At 65.8% G+C, this 19,717-nt stretch overlaps 4 protein-coding genes across 9 annotated transcripts; 2 read left to right on the forward strand and 2 right to left on the reverse strand.

Annotated features, from left to right (window-relative positions):
• Positions 1-57: 57 nt before the first annotated feature.
• On the reverse strand, positions 58-2,571 carry CATIP (ciliogenesis associated TTC17 interacting protein). Its single transcript, XM_055718391.1, has 9 exons — positions 2,496-2,571; positions 2,081-2,281; positions 1,891-1,946; positions 1,473-1,559; positions 1,163-1,333; positions 856-980; positions 698-774; positions 511-599; positions 58-282 (listed from the first exon to the last, which is right to left on the reverse strand). The coding sequence occupies exons 1-9, from the start codon at positions 2,569-2,571 to the stop codon at positions 58-60; spliced, it is 1,107 nt and encodes a 368-aa protein (XP_055574366.1).
• A 385-nt stretch (positions 2,572-2,956) lies between these two features.
• On the reverse strand, positions 2,957-15,090 carry PNKD (PNKD metallo-beta-lactamase domain containing). 2 transcript variants are annotated; one of them, XM_055717553.1, is made up of 10 exons: positions 14,965-15,090; positions 14,396-14,606; positions 5,666-5,781; positions 5,325-5,437; positions 5,041-5,099; positions 4,798-4,890; positions 4,389-4,552; positions 4,181-4,267; positions 3,958-4,073; positions 2,957-3,779 (listed from the first exon to the last, which is right to left on the reverse strand). In XM_055717553.1, the coding sequence occupies exons 1-10, from the start codon at positions 15,026-15,028 to the stop codon at positions 3,606-3,608; spliced, it is 1,197 nt and encodes a 398-aa protein (XP_055573528.1). In that variant the 5' UTR covers positions 15,029-15,090; the 3' UTR covers positions 2,957-3,605. The 2 variants fall into 2 exon arrangements, with proteins under 2 accessions (XP_055573528.1, XP_055573527.1); XM_055717552.1 differs by lacking the exons at positions 14,396-14,606; positions 14,965-15,090 and adding an exon at positions 7,005-7,201.
• Positions 6,328-13,629, forward strand: TMBIM1 (transmembrane BAX inhibitor motif containing 1). 4 transcript variants are annotated; one of them, XM_027810724.2, is made up of 12 exons: positions 6,328-6,497; positions 10,608-10,868; positions 10,975-11,057; positions 11,147-11,211; positions 11,336-11,389; positions 11,527-11,577; positions 11,773-11,812; positions 11,988-12,025; positions 12,252-12,339; positions 12,446-12,541; positions 12,803-12,856; positions 12,960-13,629. In XM_027810724.2, the coding sequence occupies exons 2-12, from the start codon at positions 10,634-10,636 to the stop codon at positions 13,101-13,103; spliced, it is 948 nt and encodes a 315-aa protein (XP_027666525.2). In that variant the 5' UTR covers positions 6,328-6,497; positions 10,608-10,633; the 3' UTR covers positions 13,104-13,629. The 4 variants fall into 4 exon arrangements, with proteins under 4 accessions (XP_027666525.2, XP_055573525.1, XP_055573524.1 ...); XM_055717550.1 differs by lacking the exon at positions 6,328-6,497 and adding an exon at positions 7,472-7,653; XM_055717549.1 differs by lacking the exon at positions 6,328-6,497 and adding an exon at positions 7,586-7,703.
• A 129-nt stretch (positions 15,091-15,219) lies between the features above and the next one.
• AAMP (angio associated migratory cell protein) lies at positions 15,220-19,569 on the forward strand. Of its 2 annotated transcripts, none has more exons than XM_055717547.1 (11): positions 15,220-15,375; positions 15,701-15,853; positions 16,272-16,391; positions 16,547-16,686; positions 16,802-16,946; positions 17,105-17,188; positions 17,406-17,521; positions 17,878-17,981; positions 18,483-18,573; positions 18,873-19,027; positions 19,297-19,569. In XM_055717547.1, exons 1-11 carry the CDS (start codon positions 15,288-15,290, stop codon positions 19,370-19,372), a joined length of 1,272 nt encoding a protein of 423 aa, XP_055573522.1. In that variant the 5' UTR covers positions 15,220-15,287; the 3' UTR covers positions 19,373-19,569. The 2 variants fall into 2 exon arrangements, with proteins under 2 accessions (XP_055573522.1, XP_055573523.1); XM_055717548.1 differs by having other exon boundaries at positions 15,272-15,347.
• Positions 19,570-19,717: the final 148 nt, after the last annotated feature.

A 19,717-nucleotide genomic window follows, 5' to 3' on the forward strand; every position in this document is an offset into this window, starting at 1 on the left:
TCCCCGTGCCTCAGTTTCCCCAAAGCAAACAAGCCTGGACAGGCACCGCTCTCAGCTTTATTCCCTGTTAGCCAGGGGGCGGTGAGGTGGGGGGCTGGGGCTGGCAGCCCCAGTAGAGGTGAAGGGGGTCCTGGGGCGCTGCTGGTGGGCGAAGAATTGGGCAGCGAAGGAGATGGGGTCACAGGGCTGCTGGAGGAGCAGGGCCTGGAGGAAGTCAGACAGCAGCGCCCGGAGCTCGGGGTGCTGCTGGACATAGGCGGCATGGGACGCTTGCAGCTCCTCCTGTGGTGGGGTGGCCAGGGTGGGCACAGGCACCAGTGTCCCCACCCTGTGTGCTGTGCCAGGGTGGGGAGGGCAGGATGCCTGAGTCCTCTCCCACAGTTGAGGAGGTGTGGGAGAGGATGCTGGCCAGCCTGCCCCCCACACTGTACCTCCTGGGCACCCCGGGGGGAGACGCTGCTAGGGAGTGGCACAGCCCCATGTCTCCCTGTCCCCATTCCCCCATTTCACCTTCCTGTCCATGAACCAGGACCAGAGCTGGATGTCCTCCTCCCAGTCCAGGGGCTGTTTGGGGAAGGGGGGCTGAGGCTCGACCCCATCTGGCAGCAGAAAGGCAGGACAGGGTGTTCCCCACTTGGCTGCCAGACAGCGGGCTGGGGCTGCCCATGCTGGGGGGCAGAAGCCTCCCCCTCAGTACCTGTCTTGCCAAGGACAGACTCATCTTGCAGAAGCACCAGCATCGGGCAGCCGACCTGCTCCATCCGGGCCAAACGCCTGCAGGAGGAAGAGCTGGTGACCCCCTCTCCTGGGTCTCCACAGGGCTGGGGTTGCCCCCGGCCGGACTCCCATCCATACCCGCTGGGGAGGAAGCTGCTGTGCCAGATGGTGGAGACGCCAGTGCTGGTGTGCACAGCTCGCTTGATCACAAACACCTCTGCCTCCGCTGAGCCCACTGCCTGCTGCTGGATGCCCAGGGGGCACTGGGGGGCACAGACAGGGGTCACCCCTGTCCTGGAGTCACCTCTGGCCCTGGGTGCCATCCCCAAGTCCCCCCATGCTGTCAGCCACACTCTACTCACTCCCATCTCCCACTTCCCACCCTGGCACCCCAAGCTGCTCCAGACCTCCCCATCCCACAGGCCCCCCTTGGCCAGCAGCTCACGTAGCTGGAGGTGCAGAGGTGGCCCTCGGTGTCAATGGTCGGGAAGACGAGACCAGGAGGCACTATCTGTCGGCACGCCATCACCCGCAGCAGCAGCAGGTTGGCCCCCTCCAGCACCAGCCCCTGCAGCTCGGCCCAGCTGTAGGAGAAGCTCCAGCAGTGTGGCTCTGCCTGTGGAGAGACCTGGCCACCTCATGGGACAGCTACAGCCTCACCAGCCCCATGCACCGCATCCCACCCCAGGATGTGACCCATCTGGTGGGTAGAGGAGTGAGACATTCCACTCCCCGCCCCCCCCCCCCCCCCTCACCTTTCCTTCCTGGAAGTTCTTTGTGACAGTCATCCCATGCTGGTGGCTCACCATGTGGGTCCTTCTCACTATGGGGTGTGCTCTGAGCTGCAGAATGGAGGGGGACGGGACACACACAGGGTGGAGGGTAGAGCCAGGGCACCCCCTCTCTGAGGTGGCACATCCCAGCACCCCTTTCAATCAGGGTACCACACCAGATGCATTATGGGAAACTCTCTGCCCCAGCTGCCACCCAGAGGAGGGGGTGGGGACCAAGCTGGTGGGACAGAGGTGGTATCCCAGCTGGGGAGGGGACACCCAGCTGCCCGCAACGACCTTGCATAGGGTACAGCCCCCAGGAGGGCATAGCTGCAGGGCACACCCCAGGGCAGGGGGGGAACGACACATGCAAGGGGACAGCCACTGCCACACCAGTCACCTCCAGGCGCTCCTGCTCCTCCTGCTCCAGGGTCTCCAGCTGCAGGGTCACATAGGCTGGCAGAGTAGAGCCACACTCAGTCCACCCTGCTGGCGCTGCAGCAGTGCCCACCACCCCAGCCCTGGGGGCCGGTGGGACGGGGATGCTCCAGCCCTGGGGACGGGGGGGCACACGCCCCACCCCGGCTCACCTTTGAGCGTGCTGGAGGCGGGCACGCCGTGCCGCCTGCTGCGGGAGCCGGCCTGCACCAGCAGGCAGCGCCGTGCCGGCGCGCCCTCCCGCTCGTAGGGCGCCCACCGGGCTGCCGCCCACCGCTGCCCCGCCGCCTGTCCCTCCGCGGCCACCACCGCCAGCGTCTCGGCGAACAGGCAGCGCTCCAGCTCCTCCGGCCCTGCGCGGGGGGGGCCGTCACCCCTGCCCGGGGCACCCCCTGCCTCAGTTTCCCCCCGCCCTGCAGCCCGGGCTGAGCCCCTCACCGTGTTATCCAGCTTAAGCCCCCCCGCCCCGTCCTCCTCCTGCCGGACCCGACGGCCCCCACCCCTGCACCGAGGATCCCCAGGGCACGGCGTAGGGGGACGCGGGGGAGCGCGGGGCCGGGGACCCACCGATGAGGCTCAGGAACTCGGCGGCTGCCTCCCTGATGGCTGGGGTCTCCTGCCGGCACTCGCGGGGGGGCTCCATGCCCAGCCTGGGGGCTCCTGCTGCCGGACCCCCCGGTAAGGGGGCTGCACGTCTCCCCCAGACCGCGGTACACCCCCCGTGCCCACATGTGTAACCCTGGGGGGCACATAGTGACCGCCCCTCCCAGCCCCCGTCGCCCCCCAATCCTCACCCCCGGCCCTCCGCAGCCTCCCCAACACCCCCGAGTCCCCCGGCCGAGCCCCGGGGCTCCCCCCGGCCCCCAGACCTGCCCGGACCGGACCCAGGTACCCCTCTGCGACGCCTCAGCCGTTTCTATAGCAACGGCCTGGCCCCGCCTCTTAAAGGGGCAGCCACCTCGCAGTGGGGTTTCGCGGGGGGGGGGGGGGGCACCGGCCGCGCAGAGAAAAGACCAAACAGGTACAAATCCGATCCAGTCTTTTATTGGGGGTGGGGTGGGGGTGTTGGGTGGGTATCCAGTCCCCAGTACAGCAGCACCCCACCAGCGTGCCCCCATGGCCCCATTTATCTGTGCGTGTGTGTGTGCAGGGGGGGCTCCGGCACCAAGCATGGGGTGCTGGAGAAGAGCCCCTTGCCTGGAGGTAGTGCTGCCCCCCCCTCCCCTTGCTGGCTCCATCCCAGCCCCTGCCCCCAAAGGAGATGCACGGCACTGGGGGCTGGCAGGGGAAGGGGGGGGCTCCCTGAGTGCTGGCTGGGGGGAAGCAGTGTCTGTGTGAATTGGAGGCTCCTAGAAAAACGGGGCTGAGTGGGTCAGGAAAAGCCCTTGGTGCCATCCCTACAGTCCCAGCAGTGGGGTGGGGGGCTACAGACACCCAGAAGGGGCATCGAGGTGCTTCCACGTGGTAGCTGGTGACCCCCAAGTCTGGGGGAGCAAAGGCAGGGATCACTTATGGGGTGCCCATGGAGGTGGGTGCCCATGGGGTGGGGGTGTGCACTCCACTCCCTCCCCAGCTCAGCACCCCAGGAGGGAGATATACAGCAAATCAAACCACACAGTCTTCAGGCCCCCTGTGTCCAAGCAGCACCCGGCCCCATGGAAAGATGGGGGGGTGGGTCTAGGTGGCTTTGTAGAGGTCCTTGCGCTGCCGCACCTCCTTGAGGACACGGGCACGGAAGGCGTCGGGGTGCTCCCCCCTGCCCTGCCGCAGCCCCAGCGCCGCCTGCAGCTCCGGCCGGTGGGTCCGCAGGAAGGGGTTGTAGGTCTGCTCCTCCCCCAGCGTGGAGGGGCACTGTGGGGGCAGCCGCTCAGACCCCTGCCAGAGCATGGGACCCCCCCCCAACACCACCTTCCCCTACGCACCCTGCCATGCAGGGGGTGCTGGGGTGCAGCATTCCAGCCAAGGGATGGGGAATCCCACAAGGTGCTGGGGTGTAGGGGCTGCAGCGAGGGGACCCCCCCAGCCTCACCGTGCTCCTCTTCTCCTGACGCTGCTGCATTGCCCACCGCAGCTTCTGCTCCAGCGCGGGGTTGTCCAGCTCCAGGAGGCTGGCGAAGGTCAGGCACTCCAGCGCGTACTCATGGCCTGTGGACCCCTGTACCCTTTAGCATTGCTCCTGTCTGGCATCCCAGCTTGGCAGCAGGGGCTGGGGGGGACGCTGACAGCTCTGCTTCACTGCTGGGGACACTCACCCGGCCACAGCAGTGTGTCCTCACCCAAGCCCACAGCCACGTCCAGGGAGGCCAGCATGGTCTCAGGGGAGCCCTCAAACAGCCTGCCTGGACCACCACACAACCACCTGTCATGGGGAGGGGATTGGGGAGGTCCCCCCAAGCCCTTCCCAGGGCAGGACTGATCCCCCCGGCCCAGCCACCCAGGTCTGGGGTTGGGCACACTCACCACAGCCAGCAAGGAAGAGGAGGTCCCCAGAGAAGAGGCAGGGGGGGCCGCCGAAGGGCCCGCCATCCAGCACGTACACCATATGGCCCACAGTGTGGCCAGGCGTGGTGAGCGCCTCGAAGGTCAGGCAGCCCACGCTCACCTTCTCCCGGTCTGCAAGTGGGCTGCACCAGGCACAGGGTGCATGGTCAGGGTGCCCCCCGCCCCAGCACCTCAAAACACCCACCTCCCCATACAACCCTTTCCTGGTGCACTAGTGTCATAAGTGTGTCAGGTCTCTGCCCATGAAGAGGACAACGTGGTACTACAGGGACTGGTGGGTGGGTGAAGCAGACAATGGTGATTGGGCTGACGCACACTCCCCCAAAATTACAGGGGTGCTGTGGGGGATGTGGGGTGCAGGACTTACTTGGTGAGCTCTGGGATGGCATCGAGGGCGCTGCCATATACCTTGCAGGATCCATGCTGCTGGCAGAGTGCTGCATTACCCCCACTGTGGTCCCTGCAGACAGGGAGATCAGCGCCCCTAAATGTGCTGCCCCCCATATTCCCCCACCCCTTGCAACCTGGGGGGTAGGGCTGGGGGCTGCCTCAGCTCGGGCACCCTCCACAGCAGCCACCAACGCCCTCAGGGCCCCCTCTTGCCCCTTACCAGTGTTTGTGTGTGCAGAATATGGCCTCCAGCATCACCCCCTCTTCTTCAATGGCAGCCTGGGAATGGGGGGAGGGAACAGACAGACAGATCTTGGGGGGACACAGACCCTTAACCCTCCCCCAGCTCCCCAGAGACTGAACAAGCCCTGCCACCCTCCAACCTTGTCCCAGGCACTAAAGGCTGAAGATTAGGGACAGATTTTCCCCCCAAAAAAGCCAGAGATGCCAACCCTCACCTGGGGACACCCGAACACTGGGTTGGGGGGGCTGTGGGGGTCTCACCTGCACAGCCAGCGGGTCTGAGGGGTCGACGACGGCCGCCCGGCCAGAGCCAGTGTCAATGACCAGGTAGCTGTAGTTGTTGGAGAGCACGGGAATGGGCAGGATTTTCAACCCTGGGGGTGGAGGAGATGAATAGATAGATGGACAGGCAGACAGACATCAGGGCACGACGCCCCTGCCCAGGAAAGGGGAGGACAGGCCAAACTCCCCACACCTTAAATCAAATTCTCAGTTAAACATGCTTTGGGCAATTTGGCAATGGCAACCCCTCTCCACCCTGAAGTGCCAGTGTGGGGGGACACGACGGGGTCACGGCAGTGGTGGGGCTTGCCAGGACTCACCAGGGAAGCGGCAGGGCTGGGGCACAGAGTGGCCATGTGGGTACCGCTCCCGGGCCTTCTTCACCTGCCGCTGGTAGAAGAGGTAGCCCAGCCGTGTGCGGGCGTACAGGCTGTACCTGGGGAGGGCAGACACCGCCTGGCGTTAAACCCCAGCCCCTCCAAGGAGTCCAGCTGCGGGGGGAGCTGCTGCCAGGGCCATGACCCCCACAGGGCACACATACGAGGTCACCTTCCCATGCGTGGGGGCTGAAGGTGGCATCCGTTCCCCCTCCCCTGTCCCTGATCTACAGCAAGGGCAGAATCAGTTCCTCAGGCATGTCCCCCCAGCTGCTCTGGGCAGCAAGGGCCAGGGGTGACATCACCGCGGGGGTGTCCGTCACCACCGCGGGGGTGTCCGTCACTTTGTCCAGGAGGGCTCTGCTCGCTAGGAAGGGCTGGAGCTTCAGGGATTTGCCTGCAGCAGCACTCTGACAGCCAGGCATCCCCGGGTGTGTTGTGCGGTGTGTCCCCTTCCTTGCCAGAAGGGCCATGCCCAGGGCTGACCCTGCTCTGAGGGCTGGCCCTGGGTGCCACAGCCCTGGGAAAAAGGGAAGCGGGGGCCGAAGTGGTTGGGGAAAAGGGAAGCTACAAATGCCCCATGGCATGTGCCATGCAGGGGTGCAACGGACGCAGGCTGGGGGTCCAGGGGGACCCCCTGTTTATACAGCAGCATTTTGGGCTGGGGCTGGAAACCAGTGCCAAGAAGGACATGCAAAGCCCCGGGCTGTAAAGCCCGTCTCTGGGCCAAAGGCATCCCCCTGGGCGGTTACACCCTCCGCACCAGCACCAGCAGGTACATGGCAGGAGGGATCCTGGCAGAAGCTGGGGGTCTCCTGCATCTAGGGGGTGGTGGGAGCCCGAAGCCGGGCAGCGGGTGCTCCTGCAGCACCGGGCAGCAGGGCCACGGCTGGGCACCGGGGTGGGTTAATGATCAGACCCGAGGAAAGGAGCCCCGGGGCGGGGAAGGGCGTCAGAGACGAGGGTGACCGCCACCGTGCTCGGAGAGCCGGTGGGTGATTCCCGGCCCCGCAAAGCCCCCCCGGTAGCCGGGCTGACACCGCCTGCCCTCGCCCCGCCGACCTGGGCGGGCTGAGCACCCGTGGAGGGCTGGCCGGCTGCCCACCCCCAGCCCCAGCCCGGCCTCCCGATGCCAGCGGGGCCGGGGCACGCCGGGCTGGCCCCGCTGGCATCGCCGGGGAGCTCTGCACAAGCAGCGGAGAACGGGCCCTTCCTGCCGCAGGCAGAACAAAGGCGGGCGGCGGTGGCTCCCTCCCGGCGGGGCGCACCGGCGGACACTCACCCCACGCGGAACAGCAGCGGGCCGGCCAGGGCCATGAGGGCGGCGGCGGCGCGGCGGGCCAGGCGGCGGAGGGGCAGGTAGCGGCGCAGGCAGGCAGCCCCCAGCCCGCGGGCACCGGCCACCGCCACCCGCAGCGCGGCCCCGCCATCGCCCGGGTGCCGCCCCCCGCGCCCCGCGGCCATGCCGCCCCGCCCCGCCTCCCCGCGCGTCACGCCACCGCCCCCCGCCGCCGCACCCGCCGCGCCCCCTGCTGGTCACGCTGCGTCACTGCCGCGGGGACCGGGGAGGGGGGACACACCGGCCGCGTCACCGGCAGAGAGAGGAGGGGATTCCCCTCTCCCCAGCGCCGCAAAAGGTGTCCCCCCAGTGACGTCACTGAGCGGAGGAGGGGGTCCCTAAGTGACGTCAGGGCCAGCAGGAGGGAGGGCGCGGGCGGGGCGGTTGGCGCCTCGTTCGGCGGGCGGGGGTCGAGGGGGTCCGTCCCGGGCAGCAACAGGAGGGGAGCGCCCCCCGCCCGGCCTCCGCGGCACCCCGGGGCGCAGCGGCGCGGAGTCGCCGCAGGGGGGCGCGGCGGGCGGTGCCTTCCCCCGCCCCGTCCGCCCCGTCCCGGCTCGTCGCGGCCACAGCCCGGCGGAGCAGCGCGCAGCAGGTAGGGCGGCCCGGCCCCGCTCCGCTCCCCCCGCCATTCCCGGTTCCCAGGTAGGGCCGCTGACACGGGTGGGGCACGGAGACCCCCGTCCCCCACCCCGCGGTTCCTCTCGTTCCCCCGGCTCCCCCCCGGCCCGGTTCCGGCCGCCTTTGCCCCCCCCCCACCCCCCTGTCCCGGCCCCCTCCGGGCCCGCAGCCGGTGCGGGGGGGTGTCCCAGCGCCGCACCGAGCGTCCCGGCGGGCGGCGGGGTCCGGGCGAGGGTGGGAGGCTGGTCCCTGAACGGCGGGAACGCGCTGCGACCCCCCCAGCCCCGTCCCCGGGGCGGGTGGGGCACTTCGGGGCGAGGTGCGGCGCGGCGGGTGAGCGCGGGGACGGGGTGGGACCCCGCGGGCATGGACGCGGGGGGACGGGACCCCCACGGGCGGGATCTGATGCCGTTTTCCAGACCCCACGGGATCGCGGAGGGGCGCGGTGTGGGGTGGTTCGGGGCGGGACAGGGGTGGCAGCGCCCTTTTATGCCGTGCAGGGTGTCCCCCACGGAGCCCGTGGTGGTGGCACGGGTCGGTGCCCGGCAGGGTGCGGCGTGGCACCGCGGGGGGTGCGTGGGGACCGGCTGTGGACGGTGTGAGGGCTCCTGGCGTGGGGCACAGGGGGGCACCGCCGTCCCCCGCGGAGGCGGGCAGGGGGCGCGGACAGAGGCGCGGTGGCGATGCTGAGCTCCTGCAAACTCGTGTCGTGTGAGCGGGGGGGGGGGGGGCCGCACTGACCCCCCCGGCGTGAGCCCTGCCGAGCTGAGCTGGGCCGGGCTGGGCCAAGTTGTGCTGTGCTCTGTTGGGCCGTGCTGTACGGAGTTGTGCTGTACTGAGCCGTGCCGTGCCGTCCCAGGCCGTGCCGTGCTGTCCCAGGCTGTGCCATCCCGGGCTGTGCTGTCCCAAGCCGTGCCTTCCCAAGCAGTGCCATACTGGTGGGAGCTTCCAGGCTCTTCTGGGAAGTCAAATGCTTTCCCAGGCAGCCTCACTGTGGGGAGCCATGGGGAAAGTGGGGAGCCCTGGCCGCCCCCTCCCCTGCCCCCCCCCCCAAACGCTGATCCCCCCCCAAGGTGGCCCTTGGTGCCCCAGGGTCCCCGCAGAGCTGGTGGCAGGAGCCTGAGCCTGGCAGGAAGGCCAAGGCAGCCAGCGGAGACGCTGCCTGATGGGGCTGTGCCGGGGGTGACACCCGCCTGCGCCCCTGGTCCCCACCACGTGTGCCTTATCTGTGCTGAGTCACAGTGCCAGTGCAGAACAGCACCCTGTCCCCGGGGACAGCACGTCATGCCAGGGCCACTGAGCTGGTGACCTCTGCTTTTGGGGCTGTGCTGTGCTGTAGCCCCGGGAGGGTGCAGGGTGCTGCCTGCCTCTCTGGGTGCGGCGGCCACAGGGACCCGTCAGGCTGGTTCCTTCCCTGTTCCCAAGGCTACCCCAGTGGCGTGGGGTCAGGGGGGACTGGGGCAACTGGCAGACCCTGGCCACAGGGTGCTGGCCATGGGCATAGGGTAGGACGCCTCCAGGGTGGGACCTGCACAGTGACCATGTGCTGGCCAGGTAAGTCCCGCTTTCCCTAGGTGCGTGGGTTCTCTCCTAGGGACTCTGGTTCCCCTTAACCAGGTGCCAGCCACAGGGGTTTTCCTGGGGTCAGGCTCCTATTTTGGGCCCTTCCCAGGCGCTACAGATGAAGCAGTGCTGGGGGGCACCGGCTGTTTTTTGGGAAACCGCAGAACAGTGGAATTGAAACTTCCTGGTCAGGTGGTCAGTGCCGTGCTGGTTATTTTCAGCACCGCCATCCTCGTGATGGCAGAAGGGCGGCACAGCCGTGACAGCTCTGCTGTGGCTAGGACAGACGGTGGGAAGGATGGAGGGATGGACCCTGAGCTGCTCCCCCTGGTCTGGCATGGCTGGCTCGGGTGTGCCCCCCTGCTCTGCCACCCGCCCAGCCCAGCCATGGGAAGCACTGACGTCATGCTGGAGGAAGCACCCAGTCGTCTCCCAGCCCACTCCCAGAGGAGTCCAGTCCTGGTTCCTTCCCAGGGATGGTCCTGGGGTCACATCACTGTTGCAGGCAGAGGGGACGTCACTGTTGCAGGCAGAGGGGACGTGGCGGGTTCTGGCATCTGCCTGGGGCTTGGGGTGGGCATCCGCCAGTGGCAGTGCCGGGGGGTGGCAGACGGGTAAAGGCCTGGCACCGGCTCCTGGCAGTGCCATTGTTTTCCTGGCCTTGGAGATCCTGTCTTCTTCCTCTTTCTCCCTCTCCTCCTCCTCCAAGGGCTAATCCCAGCAGCTGGCCCTGGGCCCAGGCTGGCTGCTCATGGCTGCCGGGGGCTCTGCAAGGGGGCCCAGTGCAGCTGGCGTGGAGAGTTCAGCTTCAGGGGGGTCCTGGCTCCCCTCCCCGGGGACGTGTCCACCTCCATCTGAGGTGACGTGGGTGGCAGTTGTCCCTGTAACTCCCTGGGGGGACTCAGGAGTTCCGGAGCCCCTGCGTGACCCACTGGGCTGCTGGGTGGGGGGCACCCCCAAAATGGAGGGGTGGGCAGTGGGGGATCTGCGTGGGTCAGCGATGGCGGGGTGGGCTGCAGAGCCCAGAGGGGTCATACCCTCACCAGAGAGGTCATGTCCCTGCTACAGCTTGAGTCAGTTCGTGGCCTTGCCCTGCCGGTGGCTGGCTACTGACGCAGGACTCAGGGCACAGGAATGCTGGTGGCCCCAGCTGGCCGAATGTCCCTTGTGTCTCACTGACCTGCTGGCATTGAGGCCAGCTTGTCATTAGTTAGAAGCTGCTATTAAAGTGGGAGGCGGAGGTTTTGTGGCTCCACTGTCCCTTGTGTCCCTGCACTTGCAGCTTCACTTGCTGGGAATGCGTACTGCCCAGGGAGGGGGACCTGCACTGACACCCCCCTCCCCACCACCTTCTCTCGCCTCCAGGTGCCTGTGGGAGACTGGGAGCCAGCATGGCGCAGCCCAACGCACCCCCTCCCTACGACGACAAGAACCCCCTCTACCCCCCACCACCAGGGGGGTACCCCCAGCCCTCCCACTACGCTGGGGGGTACCCGCAGCCTGGGGGATACCCTGCAGCAGGGGGGTATGCACAGCCAGGGGGGTACCCTGCAGCAGGGGGGTATGCACAGCCAGGGGGGTACCCCCAGCCGGGGATGGCCATGCCCACCATGCCTATTCGGTTTGGTAAGTGGGGGCAGCTTGGGTATTTTTTGGGGGGGCACTAGAAACAGGGATGCTATGGGGGAGCTGTGCAGCCCACTCTGGTGCTGAGAGGTGTCCCCCACTGCAGGCGACAGTGCCATCGGGGATGATTCCCCCTTCCAATCGGTTGACTGGGATGACAAGAAAGTCCGGCACACCTTCATCCGCAAGGTGAGTCCTGGGCAGCTGGGGACACCCGTCAGGGTGGGGGGTGCCTGTCAGGGTGGGGGGCTGGGTGCTCACCGCCCTATCTCTTGCAGGTCTACGCTATCATCTCCCTGCAGCTGCTGGTGACGGTGGGGATCATTGCCGTGTTCACCTTTGTGTGAGTGGAAGGTCCTTCCTTAGCTTTGCCCCCAAAAAGGGAGAGCCTGGCCCCTGGGGTGGGGTTCTGGGGGGACAGTAGTTGCTGTCCCCCTTCCCTCACGCTCGTCTCTCCCATCCCACAGCTCCCCTGTCCGCTCTTTTGTCCAGAGGAACGTTGCCATCTACTATGCCTCGTAGTGAGTAGGGGGTCTGCCAGCTCCTGCCCCCTCTGGGGTGCCATCTGTTAGCTGGCACCCCACAATCACAGACTCCCAGCCCAGGAGGGGTCCTGGTGGGGGGTCAGAGGGCTGACCCCTGCCATCTCTCTCTGCAGTGGTGTGTTCCTGGTGACCTACCTGGTGCTGGCCTGCTGCCAGGGTCCCCGGTGAGTTGCTGGTGGCTGGGACCCCTGGGGTTGGGGGTGTCCCAGCGGCATACCCACACAGTGGATATGGGGGGTGTCTCCAGGTCATCAGGAGGGGGTGTCCCTGCCTGGCGCTGCCCCTGAGGCATGAGGATCAGGGGGACGTAACGTGGCCCCTGTCACCAGCTCACCTCTCTCTCCTTGTTTCATCCCCAGGAGACGCTTCCCCTGGAACATCATCCTGCTGAGCATCTTCGTGAGTGGGCTGGGGCTGGCAGGGGGGGCCTGGGGGTGCCCCCGTGGCATCCCAGCTCCCCAGGCGGGCTGGGAGGGACAGGGGGGTGCGTGGGCAGGTGGGGGGCAGCCAGGAACTGCTGGCCACCATGGTGCCGCTCAGTCTGCTGAGCCCACGCTTCTCTCTTCTCCCACAGACGCTGGCCATGGGGCTGATGACAGGCACGATCGCCAGGTACGCCCCGGGGACGCTGCAGTGACAGGAACTGGGGCCCTCCTGTCCTGGCCATGCAGCTGGCTCAAATGAGAGGTTGCCAGGAGCTGGGGGACATTCTGGTCCCCTGGGCTTGGGGATGGAGGGGCCCCTATCCAGGATCAGGGCTGGGGGGGGTGTCACCAACACCCCCCTGGCAGGAGGATGCCTAAGTGTGGGGTGACTCTGGTGTCCCCTCCATCTGCAGCATGTACCGAACCAATGCCGTCCTGATCGCCATGCTCATCACTGCCATTGTGGCCATCATTGTCACCATCTTCTGCTTCCAGACCAAGGCAAGTAGGGGGATGTGCCCTGCCCTGTGGAGGTCCAGGCGCAGGGAGGTGGGTGGTGGGGACACCTGGGCTCTCCTGTGACATATGTGTCCCCCTGCCCCGGCAGGTTGATTTTACATCATGTCCTGGGCTCTTCTGCGTGCTGGGCATCGTGGTCATGGTGACTGGGATTGTCACAGCCATCGTCCTCTCCTTCAAATATGTGAGTGGGGAGGACAGAGGGGCTGTGGGGTGCCACAGGTGTCCCCAGGGGTGGTATGGGCAGGGGGGGCTGGGTGGTCCTTCTTTGCCAGGAAGCAGGGTGTGGTGCTGGCCACGGCAGAGGCAGTTTGCCTGCAGGGAGAGGGTGCGTCGGCATCAGCAGCAGCTCCTCGGTAGCCAGGTGCGGGCAGGACCTGCCCTGCCGTGTCTGCTGCGTGCCAGCAACCTGGCTCACCCTGCCCATGTCCCCTTCCCCGCGCAGGTGCCCTGGCTCCATATGCTGTACGCGGCCATTGGTGCCATTGCCTTCACCCTGGTGAGTTGATGGCTGGGATGGGCAGAGGGTATCAGGTAAGGACTGGGTAGGGGGGAATCCCCCTGCCTTGGTTCCTGTCTTGAGACACCCTCTGCCCCCCCAGTTCCTTGCCTATGACACCCAACTTGTGCTGGGGAACAGGAAGAACACACTGAGCCCCGAGGAGTATGTCTACGGTGCCCTCACTATCTACACTGACATCATCTACATCTTCACGTTCCTCCTGCAGATCGTGGGCCGGGATTAGCCCTGGGACCACTCCTGTCAACCCCCACTACCCCTCACCCCTCCTCTGGCCTCTGTACAGGATATGGCCACTTCCCATGACTCCTAATGCTTTAGCATCCCTACCCGTAGGCTGCTAAGGAAACTGCTTCCCTTGATCACCCTGCCACAAGCCTCCAAGGGCGGTGGGGGAGACTGGCTGCCAGTGTTTAGGCAATGCCCAGCCTCAGCACTGCTTGCTGAGGCCCTGCTGGCAGTGCCAGGCTGGCAGTGGACTGCCACAGTCCTGCTGGGGTGTGGGGAACTGACAGTGTCCGCTGGGATTGTGTTGGGATTTTTTTGACAGAGCCCGTTTGGTGTCACCACTTGGTGCCTTAAACACTGCTCTGGCCATGCCCCCTTTCCTGTGCTGTGGCAGTGCCTAGCGTGGGCAGGGGGCAGCTGGGACACCCGTGGAGGGACTCGTGGCAGAGCTCACGTTGCAGATGCCCTGGAGCCACGGACATGGGCAAAGTTGCACTTGCTAAATAAAACACTTTAATTTTCCAGACAGTCCCAGTCTTACTGGTGTGGCGACTCCCCCAAAAAACCCGTGGGCAGCCTCAGTGGAGGCTGTGGTGTGGGGCAGTGCAAACCTGACTTTGGGGTGGAAAAAACAAGGTCAAGCTGCTCCAGGCCTGGCCTCCCTCCCCTGCCTGTACCCGTCTGCCCTTGTGGGCAGAACCTTGGTGGCAGAGGAGCTGGGCCCCTGCGCTGTGGGGGCAGGCTGAGCACTGAGGGAGTGACCGCAGCGGCACCAAGTTGTTCCACTCACTGAGGATAAGGTTTATTTGTCCCTACCCAGCCCCACACCCAGCCTGCTGGGTCGACAGGGAGGGCAGGTGCCAGTGCTGCATGTCACACGAGGCTGACATCCCCTCAAGGTATCACAGGTGCCAGGCTGGGGGCAGGGGCAACCTGGCTATGCTCCCCTGGCCACCCTCTTGTATCGCTCTGTTTCGTACTCGCCCTGGTTGGCTTCCATCATCTTTTGGCGGATTTTGAGCTGCTCCAGACGTTTTTTGTCCACTTCGCGCTTGGCCAGGAGGAAGAGGATGATGCCAGAGGGCAATCCGATGGCCCTGCAGGACAGCCAGTAGGCAGGAGATGGAGGGAGCTGCTGGGGAAACAAGGGCTCTGTGCCACCCTAGAGTGGCATGGACACCCCCCTGCTTGGCACCGCAGCTGTCTGGGGCCCCCTTGGTCCCAAACCAGACCCCACAGAATAGTGGAGCCTCCCAGTGCTGAGCCTCTCCCGCTGCCCAAACCACTCACCAGGCCACCCCCACTGGCTTCATTGGGTTCTTGGCCTTGCGTGTGGGGATGTACTCCACCCCCTCGGGGAGCCTGCTACGGCCAGGCTCCGGGCTGGCCTGTGGCCCCACTAGCCGGTGGCAGCTCTGCCTGAACAGCCGTGTGCCCGGAGGTGCCAGCGACGCCCAAGGCCTGGAAGGACCCGCTGCTGGTCCTACCGCCACCAGCAGCCCTGTGGGGAGAGAGGTGTGAGAGAGGTGTTAGTGAGGGGCAGCCATGTGGCAGCCTGTAGGGGGCGCAGCCCAAGCTGCCTGAGGCTCCCGCCTCTGCCCCTGTCCTAGCCCCTTTCGTGCCCCCGCGGCGGGGGGGCGGGGCTAGAGCCGCGCCGGGTGGGGGCAAGGCTGAGGGGCGGGGCCACGCGCGGGGGGCGGGACCGCAGGGCCTCTCCTCAGGCGGGCGGGGCGGGGCCGGCCCTGGGGGCGCCCCGAGGCTGTGCGCCGGGGGCCGCGGGGCCGTGCCTTGAGGGTGGTGGCGAGATGCTCCCGGGGCCCCAACCGCGCTCCGCCCCCCCGCGCTCCGCCCGCCGTTACCCCGCAGTCCGCCGAGCAACGCCGCCATGGCGGGTCGGGCAGGCGCGCGGCCCCTGCGCTGCATGCCGGGAGCTGGCGCCCGCGCGCTGGGCTGCCGGGGGGCGGAGCTGCCCGGGCGGCGCGCGGGAAACTACAGCTCCCAGAGCACACCGCGTGGGGCGGGGGCGGGCTACCCGGCTGGCGGAAAGGGCGGGGCCCGGGTAAGGACGCGGGTCGGAGTTGGCTGAGGCGGGAGGGCGGCGGGCGGGGATTGGCCGGGGCGGGGCGACCGGCGGAAGCGGCGGCAGCGGCGGCGGCGGGGTGGGGTGCGCGGGCAGGCCGGCATGGAGCCCGCCGAGGGCCCGGGGGCGCTGAGCTTCCACGGCGATGAGGAGATCATCGAGGTGGTGGAGCTGGGCCCGCCCGGGCCGGGTGAGACGGGGCGCACCGCGCTGCGCACCGGGCAGGACTTGCGGGGGCTCCGGCCTCCCGCCGGGGCACCGGGCCCGCTCCGGCCCCGCCCCTGCGCCAGGCCGGGCCACGGGCCCCGACCCGTTCAGCCCGCGGCCTCTCCCCGGGTGGCGCCTCGCTCCTTTGCAGCTCCTCTGCTCCGGGGCTCCTGGCCGCGGCGGCATCGGGATCGCGCGTCCCCCCCGCGCTGCCCCGTCCCTCAGGTCCCTCGTGGCCGCAGCCGCCTGCCCTGGAAGGGCCGAGCCGGGCAGGCCTCGAGCTGCCTTCTCACCTTTGCTCTCTGCAGATGACCTGGCTGACGAGATGGAGGACGTAGACTTTGATGACGAGGGGGCGGAAGAGCCCAGCGCTGAGGCCTGGGAGACGGAGGACGATGAGGGGGTGGAGGACAGCATGGAGGCACAGGATGACAGCGAGGTCACGTTCTCCCTCCACTCGGGTGAGTGATGGGCACAGGTAGCCGCAGCTGGGGGTCTCCCTCAGGGCCTGCTCCCTCCCTGGCATTCCCCAGGGTAAGGGGGTGCAGCAGGTGTCTGCCAGGCAGTTGTCTCCTAGCCATTCTTGGGACAGCCGTCCTGACTCAGTGCTGCCTTCAGCTGCGCTTGTTTCTACCGTACGTTCTGGTAGAGAAGCCATTTGGGCCGCTTACCGTGGCAGCTCGCCCTGGGCTCAGCAGACAGCCTGTGCTGCTTTTCCTCCATGGGAAGAATTGATTCCCACTGGTTTGGGTTGGGAGGTTCAGCTTGCTGATATCCTGCCCAGACCCAGTGCTATGTGGGGTTTGGATCCCCTGGGAATGTCAGGTGGGGCATGAGTGGCATCCAGGCCATGCAGCCTGTCTTTATTCTTCTGTGAAGCTTCTGTTTTCTGTGTGAGCCTCGACCCCAAGACCAACACGTTGGCGGTGACAGGTGGGGAGGACGACAAGGCTTTTGTGTGGCGTGTGAGCGATGGAGAGCTCCTGTTTGAATGCTCAGGTGAGGCACTTGAAATTGTCCAAGTGAGAGGCTGTGTCTCCTCCCAGCCGTGTCTCTCTGGACGTGCTCTTTCCCAGCTGATGCTCTGCTGGAGTCAGGCTCCTGGCTGTCCTTCATGGCTTGGCCTGAGCAGTCTCTGTCCCCCATGTCTTCAGGACACAAGGACTCGGTCACCTGTGCCGGCTTCAGTCACGACTCTGTGTTTGTGGCCACGGGTGACATGTCTGGTCTTATCAAAGTATGGCGGGTGGATGCCAAGGAAGAAGTGTGGTCCTTTGAGGTGGGAGACTTGGAGGTGAGTGGTGGGACCTCTGGTGCTGTGGGGAGCTCCTGGTCTGGCATCTGGGACTCACCTGGGTGGCAGGGGGGATGCCACCCCCATGATGCTGTCTGTCCCTCTCTCTGCCCAGTGGATGGAGTGGCACCCTCAAGCCCATGTGCTTCTGGCGGGCACAGCTGATGGGAACTCCTGGATGTGGAAGATCCCTAGCGGAGACTGCAAAACGTTCCAGGGCCCTGCATGCCCAGCCACATGTGGCAGGATCCTGCCTGATGGTGAGGCACAGGAGCTGTTGGGTGGGGAATGTCAGCAGCTCTGTGACTGATCCCAGCTGTCATCATCTGCCCTCCTGCTTCTGCCAGTCTGTTGCTGAGCCAGGAGGTGGAGGGACAAGGGGAGCTCTGGCTCTATCTGCTGGCTCTGTCTCACCCAGGGAAGCGAGCGGTGGTGGGGTATGAGGATGGGACCATGCGCATCTGGGACCTGAAGCAGGGAACCTCACTGCATGTTCTGAAAGGTAGGGAAGAGGTTAATCACCTGGGATGCTCCTTAATTGGGGAACCGCCTCTTTCAGTGCCTGCCAGGTGGAGTGGTGGAACCCTCTGAGTCCAGGTGCTGTTGGGCAGAGCCTGGAGCCAGGCAGGGTGGAGGCTGCAGGAGGGTGGGTTTCGAGGCCCACAGGGTCGCAGCAGAGAGGCCACGTGGAGCTCATGCCCCTCCTCCTCGCCCCCCAGGCCAGGATGGCCACCAGGACCCCTTGACGTGTGTAGCTAGCAACCAGGACGGCAGTTTGATCATGACGGGCTCTGTGGACTGTCACGCCAAGCTGGTCAACTCCGCTACGGGCAAGGTGGGTCCGTGTGAGTGGGGGCAGAGCCCGGAACCCCGGGGGACCGGCCTCCCGAGCCCCTGTCGTGCGCCGGGCCGCATCGGTGCGCTGCCGGCCCCAGCAGCCCTGTGGTGCCCAGCGGCAGCCAGCAGGAGGCGCCCTTCGCCAACACAACCGCTTCCCCCAGGGCGGTTCCGCTGGGCTCCTGGAAGAGCTTCCCCCTTGTTAGCGCTGAGGACCTGCGTTTTTTTTGGGGTCGGGCTGGGCCTTGGTGTCCAGGGAACGTAGGCGTGATCCCGGGTACGGAAGGGGACCTCGGTGTGGCTGGGGGTCCCCTTTCCCTCCCCTCGGGGACTAGTCCGCCTCCCTCCACCCAGGTGGTGTGTGTGTTCAAGATGGAGAGCATGGCCCCCAAGGCCCCTGCCGGCGAAGGCGAGGAGGCAGAGTCCAACTCGGTGGAGTCGCTGGGCTTTTGTAACGTGTGAGTGTGGGGACAGCTGCTTTTCAATGCTAGATCTAACAGGGGTTGTTACAAACATCCATTTCCACCTCTTGTGCTCATTCTGCTGCCATTTCTCTCACCTCCGTCCTCCCCAGCTGGCTGTGGACATCCCGAGTCACTTGGGTGTGACACAGAGGACAAGGGACACCAGCTGCCCAGTCCTGCCCCCACCACGTTGGGGTGTCTGGGCTAGCCTGATGGACCACTGTTTGGCCAGGATACCCTCTAGACATGGCTGCTGGGGATCTTTCCTACCAGGACATTATCTTCTCCCTTGTAAACCTTGGGTTGGTTGCTGACTCTTGACTGTCCTGTCAGGTTTCCTGATCAGGGAGTTTCATGGTCTGGCCACTGGGTTGTCCCTCATCTTCTTGATATACTGTAGTCTTTAGCACAGAGTTTGCCTTCAGCCTTGATTCTCCACATGCTTCCATCCCGGTTTCTGCCAGGCCCACATAGTGCCTGTTCCCCTCTCTGCAGGATGCCACTGGCTGCTGTAGGCTACCTGGATGGCACGCTGGCTATCTACGACCTCTCTACACAGAGCTTGAGGCATAAGTGCCAGCATGAGGTACTGCCCTGCCCCCTCTTCCTAGGCCTGGGGGGTGGGCTTTGGGCCCTTCCGAGATCTCCCTTGGAGGCCAGGGGCTTTCCTGGGGCCAGTTCCCAATTTGCACTTCTCCCTCAGCCCCTTGGGCTTCCCCAAAGGCAGCCGCAGTCCCTGCACACAGGATGTGCCCCAGAGCCTGGCCCTGGAGGCTGGCTCTCCTGTCTGTGGGGATGGCAGACAACACTGGGTGGGGCATGTGGGGGGAGCAGAGACTTTCTGGGGATCCCCAGTGTTTACCCTGTGGTGTCCTCCTGCCCCAGTCAGGGATTGTGCAGTTGCTGTGGGAGGAGAGCTCAGCCGTGGTGTACACCTGCAGCCTGGATGGGGCTGTGCGGCTCTGGGATGCCCGCTCGGGGAAGATGATCAGCGAGTACCGAGGGCACTCAGCTGAAATCCTTGACTTCGCCGTCAACAAGTGAGCAGAAAACTCCTAGACCCTTTCCCTGAGGGGTAGAGTAGACCAGGGGTGGCAGGGGCCTCCAGCCTCAGGAACTTCAATCATGAGCTCTCTCCTTTGGGTGCCCCTGGGGTCTGGTCCCAAGGGGGGGGGTGGGCGGGTGGGGCACAAACCAGGTCCATGCTGAGACTTGAGGGTCTCAAGGGCGAGTAGGGCAGATCAGAGCTGGGTTAAGGGTGTCGGTGAGGGATGCTCAAAGCCCCATCTCTGAGTCCTGTCTCCCCCAGGGATGCCTCCATTGTGGTGACGACCTCTGGTGACCACCAAGCCAAAGTGTTCTGTGTCCAGCGCCCTGATCGCTAGGAACTGTGCTGAGGGATGGTGTCCTGGCTCTGCCAGGGGACTTGTGTACAGAGGAATGAGGGAGATGGGTTTCATGCCCTTCTCCACTGTGTGCTTTGTAATTTTCCCGCCTGCCCTGCTTTGCCCTCACCATCTGGGGGCCAAGTGTGGGGTTTTGTATGAAAACGTCTTTTAATTATATAAATTATTTCACTTAACTGTATGCCATCCACTCTGCTTGTTGGGAGGGAAGAGAAACAAAGGCGTCAGGGGAGGAGGGAAGGGTGCAGATTGCTCACTGAGGGTAGGACAATCCTCTTCTGTGCAGTCCAGGAGTTCCCTAACACAACAGGCTACTCACTCCTA

The sequence above is a fragment of the Falco cherrug genome, chromosome 8 (genome assembly GCF_023634085.1).
Source record: "Falco cherrug isolate bFalChe1 chromosome 8, bFalChe1.pri, whole genome shotgun sequence".
Classification (NCBI taxonomy): Eukaryota; Metazoa; Chordata; class Aves; order Falconiformes; family Falconidae; genus Falco; species Falco cherrug.

Excerpts from the sequence above, each read along its gene's own strand:
- AAMP (XM_055717547.1), top strand. The coding sequence starts at position 15,288 with ATGGAGCCCGCCGAGGGCCCGGGGGCGCTGAGCTTCCACGGCGATGAG. Across the intron at positions 16,392-16,546 it reads GCTCCTGTTTGAATGCTCAG|GACACAAGGACTCGGTCACC; the intron begins GTGAGGCACTTG and ends CCATGTCTTCAG. Across the intron at positions 17,982-18,482 it reads TCGCTGGGCTTTTGTAACGT|GATGCCACTGGCTGCTGTAG; the intron begins GTGAGTGTGGGG and ends CCCTCTCTGCAG.
- PNKD (XM_055717553.1), bottom strand. The coding sequence starts at position 15,028 with ATGCAGCGCAGGGGCCGCGCGCCTGCCCGACCCGCCATGGCGGCGTTG. Across the intron at positions 14,607-14,964 it reads GTTGCTCGGCGGACTGCGGG|GGCTGCTGGTGGCGGTAGGA; the intron begins GTAACGGCGGGC and ends CTCTCCCCACAG. Across the intron at positions 5,100-5,324 it reads CAGACCCGCTGGCTGTGCAG|GCTGCCATTGAAGAAGAGGG; the intron begins GTGAGACCCCCA and ends CCCCATTCCCAG.
- CATIP (XM_055718391.1), bottom strand. The coding sequence starts at position 2,571 with ATGGAGCCCCCCCGCGAGTGCCGGCAGGAGACCCCAGCCATCAGGGAG. Across the intron at positions 2,282-2,495 it reads CGAGTTCCTGAGCCTCATCG|GGCCGGAGGAGCTGGAGCGC; the intron begins GTGGGTCCCCGG and ends CCCCCCGCGCAG. Across the intron at positions 981-1,162 it reads ACCTCTGCACCTCCAGCTAC|TGCCCCCTGGGCATCCAGCA; the intron begins GTGAGCTGCTGG and ends TGTGCCCCCCAG.
- TMBIM1 (XM_014283045.3), top strand. Across the intron at positions 10,869-10,974 it reads CACCATGCCTATTCGGTTTG|GCGACAGTGCCATCGGGGAT; the intron begins GTAAGTGGGGGC and ends CCCCCACTGCAG. Across the intron at positions 12,026-12,251 it reads ATGACAGGCACGATCGCCAG|CATGTACCGAACCAATGCCG; the intron begins GTACGCCCCGGG and ends CTCCATCTGCAG.